A 9216-nucleotide genomic window follows, 5' to 3' on the forward strand; every position below is an offset into this window, starting at 1 on the left:
CCATTAGATTTTCGAATTTTGTGGAGTACAGATTTTCAAAGTATGACCTAAAGATTCTCTGGATTTCCACAGTGTCCGTTGTTATATCCCCCTTTTCGTTTCTGATTTTGTTAATTAGTGTGCTCTCTCTCTGCCTTTTGGTTAGTTTGGCTAGAGGTTTGTCTATCTTGTTGATCTTCTCAAAGAACCAACTCTTTGTTTCATTGATTCTTTGTAATGTTTTCCTAGTTTCTACTTTATTGATTTCAGCTCTCAGGTTGATTATTTCCTGGCGTCTACTCCTCCTTGGTGAGTTTGCTTCTTTTTGCTCTAGTGTTTTCAGTTGTTCTGTCAGTTCTCTAATGTGACTTTTTTCTAGTTTCTTCATGTGGGCACTTAGTGCTATGAACTTCCCTCTTAGGACTGCTTTCAGAGTGTCCCATAAATTTGGGTATGTTGTGTCTGCATTTTCATTAGAATCTAGGAAGTCTTTAATTTGTTTTTTTATTTCTTCCTCAACCCAGGAATGGTGCAATTGGGTGTTATTCATTTTCCAAAAGTTTGCAGGTTTCCTGCCATTTGTATTGTTGCTGAATTCTAGCTTTAATGCATGGTGGTCTGATAAGATACAGGGGGTTATTTCAATTCTTTTGTAATTGTGGAGGTTTGCTTTGTTGCCTACTATGTGGTCAATTTTGGAGAAGGTGCCATGTGGTGCTGAGAAGAAGGTATATTCTTTTGAGTTTGGATGGAATGCTCTATAGATATCCGTTAACCCCAGTTGGGCCATGACTTCTTTCAGATCCTCTGTTTCTTTGTTAAGTTTTTGTCTGGTGGTCCTGTCTAGTGGTGTAAGGGGGGTGTTGAAGTCTCCTACTATAAGTGTGTGTGGTTTTATGTGTGGTTTGAGCTTTAGTAATGTTTCTTTCACAAATGTGGGTGCCTTCGTATTTGGAGCATAGATGTTCAGGATTGAGATTTCATCTTGATGGACTTTTCCTGTGATGAGTATGAAATGCCCTTCTTCATCTCTTTTGATTGATTTTAGTTTAAAGTCCATTTTGTTAGATATTAGGATTGCTACACCTGCTTGTTTCTTGAGGCCATTTGATTGGAAAATCTTTTCCCATCCTTTTACTCTGAGGTATCGCCTGTCTTTGAAGTTGAGGTGTGTTTCTTGTAAACAGCAGAAAGATGGATTCTGTCTTCGTATCCATTCTGTTAGCCTATATCTTTTTACGGGTAAGTTAAGGCCATTGACATTTAGGGATATTAATGTCCATTGTTCGTTGGTTCTTGCTTGGTTTGGATTTATTGTTGGTGGTGTCATTGTGTGTGGATTTTGCTCTCCTGCTTCTTTTTGTGTTTGGCAATATTAGATTATCTATTGCCTGTGTTTTTGTGCATGTAGTTATGTTCCTTGAGTTGGAGTTTTCCTTCCAGAACCTTCTGTAGTGCTGGATTTGTGGATATGTATTGTTTAAATCTGTTTTTGTCATGGAAAATCTTGTTTTCTCCATCTATAGTGATTGAAAGTTTTGCTGGGTACAGTAGTCTGGGTTGACATCCATGCTCCCTTAGTGCTTGTAGTGTATCTATCCAAGACCTTCTGGCTTTCATAGTTTCCATTGAGAAGTCGGGTGTGATTCTGATTGGTTTGCCTTTATATGTTACTTGGCCTTTTTCCTTTGCAGCTCTTAATATTTTTTCTTTATTCTGTAGATTTGGAGTTTTGATTATTATGTGTCGGGGGGACTTCTTTTTGTGGTCCAGTCTGTTTGGTGTCCTATAAGCTTCTTGTACTTTCATAGGCATATCTTTCTGTAGGTTGGGGAAGTTTTCTTCTATGATTTTGTTGAATATGTTTTCTGTACCTTTGAGCAGTGTTTCTTCACCTTCTTCTACACCTATTATTCTTAGGTTTGGTCTTTTCACGGTGTCCCATATTTCCTGTATATTTTGTGTTAGGGATTTGTTGGTCTTGAGGTTTTCTTTGGTTGATGAATGTATATCCTCTAGCGAGTCTTCAATAGCTGAGATTCTCTCTTCTGTCTCTTGAATTCTATTAGTTATACTCACATCTTTAGATCCTGCTCGTTTATCCAACCTTTCCATTTCCAGCATCGCTTCATTCTGTGTTTTCTTTAATGTGTCTAATTCAGCTTTCATGTTTTGAACTGTTTCAAGAGCTTCCTTCACTTGTTTGGTTGTTTTATCTTGGGTTTCTTTAGCTTCTTTAAGAGATTTGTTTATTTCTTGAATATTTTGGTTTGTCTTTTCCTCCATATCGTGTAATTTTTTGCTTACTTTTTCTTCTATTTCTTTAAGGGATTTTCTTGTTTCCTCTTTGAAGGTCTCTATCATCTTGCTCAGATAATTTTTGAGGTCCATCTCTTCTTCATGCACTGTGTTGGGCTTTTCAGATCTTGCTGGAGTGGAGTCCCTAGATTCTGGTGGTGTCATATTGGTCTTTCTGTTGTTGAGCGGGTTCTTATTCTGTCTTCTTCCCATATCTTTTTCCAGTGAGTGCAGGTAGGATCTCTCTATCTCCTCTTGTTACTCTGTAGTGTGTGTGGGCCAGGAATTCAATGTCCGAAGCTCTGGATGGTTTTGCCTCTCCTCGTAGCCTCCTCACTCTGATGGCGTTAGGCCTCTTGGTGGATCGGTCGCCGGGAATGGAATGAAGAGTGGCCTGTACCCAGATTCGGGGAGCTCCTCCCTGCCTGGTCTGGTCTGCGGTGAGTCCACGGAAAGGGCTCATCACCCATTTTTAATAGGGTTGGAGAGGGTGAATGTCATGTGACTCCACCACCATCTTTGGGTAGCCATATGGCTGGCAGCCATTTTTGCTAGGTTTGGAGAATTCTGATACCACGTGACTTCACTGCCACCATGATTAAAGATGACAACATGTCCAATCATCATAGAACCCTCTTCCAGTAGTTGATGGAATCGGACTCAGAGATCCACAACCGAGAACCAAGCCAAGCTCTCGGAATCCAGGTGAAAAGAGGGAAGAAGGAACATATGAGCAAGGGAGGTCAAGATAATAATGGAGAAATCTACTGACACAGGTAAACCAAGCTACTGGACTCCAGACCTATAATTGTGGAGACTCCAGGGGACTGAACTAGACCTTCCATATGTGGGAGACAGTCATGAACCTTGAACTATCAAAGGAGCCCATGGCAAAAGTCCCATGATACAAACCTGGTATATGAGCTAGCTTTCTGGAACCCATTCTTTATGGTGGGATGCCATGCTCAGTCTTAATGCTTAGGACAAGGGCCTGGCCCTGCCACCAACCTATTTGTATCAGTCTATGTTGACCCCTCATGGGAGCCCTTACCTGTGAGGAGGAGTGGACTGGAGGTGGCTAGGGGAGATGAGGGAGGGTAGGAGGAGGCAAGGAGGGAGGGGAGGTAAGTGGGGGGTGGGAGAAGTGGTGGGAGGGAGAACTGTGGTTGGAATGTAAATGGAATTTAAAAATGGGGGGAAAAGATGAGAATATGGCATGGCCCTACCAAGGAGTCAACAACAGATTCAAGATACTTTGAATTAGGATGGAATTTTGTATGATAATTTATGTACTGTCCTGAAAATAAGATTTATGAAAGATAGGTTTTAAAAACAATGCTTGTTTAATAAAGTATTAAAGCTACATCTATATACCTTCATACCTAGTGCTGGCGGCCAAACTATGTAATATAAGAGTCACCTAGGTGGTTTTATTTTTAAAGATATGAAGGAGACATGGAAAACAGATGAAACTTGCTAGTGTGTGGCAGGGGTGCAGTTTCTCAAGAGAGACCAGTTGCAATGTGGGACCCTAGAAGCTTTGGAGATACCTATACCATGAGATAGCTTTAATGAATTGGAACTGGATTGGATCTAGAAGATAGGCTATGTGTATGTTGCCAAGGGTGGGGCCAAAGAGGTGATATAAACTTCTTGGGGAAGCTCAAAGGACTACACAGACATCCAGATTTTAAGCATTGAGTTAACTATTGGATCTTGGTTTTGCCTTTTGCTGATTGTGGTTGTGTCCTGTATCTTACTTCTTGAAGTAAAAGAAAGAGTATTTTTTGATATTGTAGGAGTACACAGTTGAGAGATTTTAAGTTTTTAAAAAATTTTGTGTTTTGGAGAGTAAATTTTGGAGTTTTATAGAAAATTTTAGTTAAAATTACTGGATATTCTTAAAGGAATAGCTTTTAAAATACATAAATTTATAAGGTTGTGAGGTATTTTAAGTTTATAAAATGTTTTACATTATTAATATGTAATATTAAATAAATTAATTAATAAAAGGCTAAAGAGCTAGGGCCACACTAATGAGCAACAAACCCTAAATAACATAAACTAGGATGTTCCTATGTTATGATGGAGCAAGATAATGACCTAAGTAGTCTGGTAAAGGGCTTGGAGTAGCAGTTCTTAACCTGTGGGTCATGACCCCTTGGGGGCTAAAAGACTTTTTCACAGGGTAGCCTAGGACCACTTGCATGATGGATGTTTGCATTGCTATTCATAACAGTGGTAAAATTTCAGTTGTGAAATAGCAACAAGGATGATTTTGTGGTTGGGAGGGGTACCATAACATGGGGAGTGTGTTGAAGGGTTGCAGCATTAGGAAGGTTGAGGTCCACTGGCTTAGAGAATGTCTCTGCTTACCTAAGGTCTCTTTGGGCTTAAGAATGTATGTCTAGCCTCGTTGTCTTTGTGAGGTTTATTAAGATTTAGTTATTTTGATAAACTGAGTCATATAATAAACTGCTACTTTTTAACTCTCAAATTTAAGAGTGATAAAGCTATAAAATCCTAAACTTATAAAAGCTTATAATGGCCGGGCGTTGGTGGCACATTCCTTTAATCCCAGCACTCCGGAGGCAGAGGCAGGCAGATCTCTGTGAGTTTAAGGCCAGCCTGGTCTCCAGAGCGAGTGCCAGGATAGGCTCCAAAGCTACACAGAGAAACCCTGTCTCGAAAAAAACCAAACCAAACCAAACAAAAACAAAAACCAAAACCAAAAGCTTATAATGGAAAACTATTAAAGATAATTAAGACATGCAAGTTAATGGTCAGTCACCTTATAAAAAATCAAATTCTTTAATATGTTCAGAACTATACTTGTAATCCTGTTAAGTACTAATGTAATCAATTATAGGAAAAAGATTTATTTAGCCTCCTGTATGTATTTTCAAAGTTAAGCCTAAAGCAAGTAACTAAAATCAAATATGGTTTGTTTAGCTCAGATAGATAATGGTCCTCAAACTTGTCACAGATTTGTTGAAGAAGACATTTAAAATGTTTAATGGAAAAAGCTTACTATGACAGATACCCCAGATCCTAGCAGTGACCCTAAAGTCACCAAATAAAATGATGGGGCACTGATGACTCCATCTGGATTGTGGTAACACTAACATAACTGCCATAATACCTCACCTGTGGTAAGGACCCTGCCCAAACTTTGGACTAACAGAACAATGGAAAGAGTTGATTGTGCCACTTTGCTTATACAGGTAAGGTCAGTCCCCCAAGTTCCTCCTCCACAGGAAATGTCTCTCAGGTATCCTGAGCCTGGTGGTTGAAAATTGATGCTGTGCTAGTATTTCTGCCTCCAAAGCCATGGAGACCACAGGAGCCTGGGATGACTCTCTAGGAAAATGGAATATGGACTAGTCTCTGTCATTTTAATTGGCACACGGGGAATTTGGATTATATTTCCTGTTATAATTTTTCTTTCTCACATCTCTGACATTCATAGTTCGGCTAACTGTAGCTTTGTCAGTTATGCAGCAACAATCAGCTCTTTTCCCCAAGGCTGCAGCCAAGTTGTAGTTCAATAGTCAGCTCCTCTAAAGCTGCCAGGTCTCTTGTTAAGGCAGACCGACTTCATATTGAAAGATAAATAGGTTTCAGGTGTAACTTCCCACTTCAGAAACATGCTTTAAAATATCTGCTCTTAATAATGATTACTTGTGTCTCTGGCAAATGATTTGATGGAAAAAATTGTTCTGAGACATGTAAAGGTTTGAGGATATAAAAAGCTTAAATATGTTCGGAGGGTTTCAGAAAATGATTTAAGGTATATAAAAAATAAAAATGCTTCAGATTCCTTTCCCTTTCTATGCCATTATTATAGTAAGATTTCAAAGATTTAGAATTTTAACATTGGTAAATGGAGTTCTGATAAGCTGGTAGAACACTGACTACATAAACTCAAGATTTTAAATTTCTTTTGGTTGTCTTCTAAGTATAGAGTTAAAAGTGCTTTTCATTGGGCTAAAAGCATGTATCTGGCTCTCTGGACAGAAAAAGTTCATGCCTTTTAACCCAAAGCCATAGCTTTTGCTGTGACTCTAAGGTGTAAATCTGTTTCAACTGTTTTGCAGATACCTGGAGCTGTTTTTTTCCTACCATATGGATTTAAATACAATGGCAATAGCTAGAACTTTCATTTCTTTGTAAACTAAAATTTCATGTAAGTTAAAGAAGTCATAAGACTGTCACAAGACTGACCACCTGTCACAGGTCAAATAGACTTCAGATAAATACATCCTGTTTCCCCAGGTATCTATTTCTGAGAATGGGCTCTCTCTCTCTCTCCTGGTCTTGAGATTCCTCCCTTTCCCCAATGACTAGGGCTATGGGCTTAAAATTCCACATGTAAGGTTTTTCTTCTAAGTTCCTAAATTTTAACTTCTATCCCTAGTCTATACTTGTTGCAATGTATTTCCACTTGGCTGACAGACACCATCCAGTTACCTGCAGACTGCAAATTGTTGAACTACAGATTTTGATAAAAGCTGATGCAAGCCAGTCCAGCTGATGTGATTGCTTCCTGTCTCTTCAGATGAATCAATTAATAAAATACTTCTGATAAATATCCATTGCCCAGCCTTTGACTAGCCTTTAAGCCTTCCTGGGCCCTGACAAAGTTGCCCTAGTTTCAGCTGGAAGTAGTTACAGAAGAGAGTACATCGTCACTTGCCACCCCCAAAAGGGTGAAACACTAAGTTAAAAGGAAGCTCCCTGACATAGGAGACAAAATGGCTACCTATGATACCAATTGCTATACCAGGAATGTGGGTCCAGATTTATTTAACTGGTAGGTTCACTAAGTAAAATAGTTCAATAATATGATACGAAACTTGGCCCATTCAATGCAGAAGAGGGGTATTACACGGCTTTAAGAAAAATGTTTTTATATAAAGCATTCAGGATTATAATCTGGCTATACTCAAAGAAATATCACAAAAAGGAAACCTGAAATGAAATAAATGATTGGTGTATGACCATTTTCCAGGCTCCTTCTAGATAGTAACTCTGAGGGCTTTGGCCCTTCTGCTTCTGTTAATTACTCTTGGCTCTTAGGTCATTGATACAATAACTAAATGATGATTCCTATCTGGGGACCATTAAGCTTATTGTTATTGGATGCAAATACAAGTAAGTACATATCATAGAGTAAAAGATTTGACCCAGGATACAATTCAAGTGGTGAAAGTAAGACCCAAATTTAACCTGTAAGCCCAACCCACCCAAGGATCAGGTGATTGGAAATTTCAGGTAGTGGTCCTGACCAAAGTTCATCTTGGGCAGTACTTAATATTTAAATAAAGCTTGTTTAAAATTTCTCTCATTATGATGGAATTGTTTTTCCTCTTGTGAATCTCAGGATTAAAAGAAGAAAGTTATATTTTTTGTTGTCTTGACTCAGAATCACAAATGGTATGGCCACAAGGTGTTTTATGAACTCTTTAATCACGGTGTTCAGTTCTGCTTGCAGCTTAAGCATACCTTAAAGTTATTGTAACAATGAGGAATCTATTGTCCTACGTAAGAGCAGTATAGCTTTAACCAAGAGTTGATTGTTTCCTTCTTGGTCCACTTACTCTTGTGAATTCTGTGACATCTGTTAGATGATTTCCTCATCAATTCCAAGCCCAGAATCTTGTTTGAGAGGAAAATCTGTCTCTTCTTGCTTCTTTAATCTTTCTTTAGCTATTACCTTGTTTTGACCCAAAACTCCTTTGTCAGTGCCCTCCTCAGGGCAGCCTTCACATCTTTATTCCTCAAAGTATAGATGAATGGGTTGAGTGTAGGTGTAACAATGCCATAGAACAGAGCCATGATCTTGCCCCTATCATGAGAATAGCTTGAAGGAGGCTGAACATACATACTGATGGCTGTGAAGTAGAATAGGAAGACCACCAGCAGATGTGACGCACAGGTATTAAAGGCCTTCCATCGACTTTCAGCAGAACGGAGTTTCAGCACTGCTTGAGCAATGAACACATAGGTTCCCAGGATGAGGCTGAGTGGAACCAAGAGCAGCAAAGCTCCAAGGACATTGAGCTCAGCTTCATTCACAGTTGTATCAGTACAAGCTAGTTTCAAAAGGGCTGGGACTTCACAGAAGAAATGGTCTATTATCCTCTGTCCACACCTTGGGGCTACCACAGTAAGAGTGGACTGAACAAGAGAGTTTGCAAAGCCACTAATCCAGGTCCCTGTGGCCATATGAATACAGCGTCTTTGGCTCATAATGATAGGATAGTGAAGGGGCTTGCAAATGGCAGCAAAGCGATCAAAGGCCATGATGGCCAGAAGGATGCATTCAGTTGAGCCCAAGGCCAAGAAAATATAAAGCTGGGCCACACAGCCACCATAGCTGATGGTCTTTTCTGGCCCTCTAAGGTTGACCAACATCTGAGGGACAGTGCTGGTAGTATAGCAGAGATCCAGAAGAGAAAGATTGGAGACAAAAAAGTACATGGGGCTGTCAAGCTGGGGGTCTAGTCGGGAAACTAGAATAATGGAGATATTACCAAATAAGGCAAAGATGTAGGCCACCAGGAAAATTACAAAGAGAGGTGTCTCCAGCCAAGGCCGGTCAGAAAATCCCAATAAGATGAAGTCATCTATCAAGCTCTGATTGTTGGTCCACATATTAGTATTAATAGGTAAAATTCTAGCTACAATCTGTAAATATCCAATTTCAATTTTGAGATGTACATCACTCAGTCAAGTGGAAACAGCTGATAATTAGAAATAACTCATGCTGAGATAAAATTCCAATTTTCTCTGCACAGTGTTTTGTCAACGTGATTGTAATACTGAAAGATCAGCCATGTACCCAGGGAATGTTCCTTAATTAATGACTGGTTAATTCAAGTTAACAATTCTCTGAATTTTGCTATATTTTGTTTTAAAATGCTTCAGCAGTGCTTC

At 39.2% G+C, this 9216-nt stretch overlaps 1 protein-coding gene across 1 annotated transcript; it reads right to left on the minus strand.

Moving 5' to 3' along the window:
• Window positions 1–7989: 7989 nt before the first annotated feature.
• On the minus strand, window positions 7990–8934 carry LOC100764308 (olfactory receptor 2B6). Its single transcript, XM_027400005.1, has one exon. It carries the CDS (start codon window positions 8932–8934, stop codon window positions 7990–7992), a length of 945 nt encoding a protein of 314 aa, XP_027255806.1.
• Window positions 8935–9216: the final 282 nt, after the last annotated feature.

This window comes from Cricetulus griseus, chromosome 2, assembly GCF_003668045.3.
Source record: "Cricetulus griseus strain 17A/GY chromosome 2, alternate assembly CriGri-PICRH-1.0, whole genome shotgun sequence".
Classification (NCBI taxonomy): domain Eukaryota; kingdom Metazoa; phylum Chordata; class Mammalia; order Rodentia; family Cricetidae; genus Cricetulus; species Cricetulus griseus.

Excerpts from the sequence above, each read along its gene's own strand:
- LOC100764308 (XM_027400005.1), bottom strand. The coding sequence starts at position 8,934 with ATGTGGACCAACAATCAGAGCTTGATAGATGACTTCATCTTATTGGGA.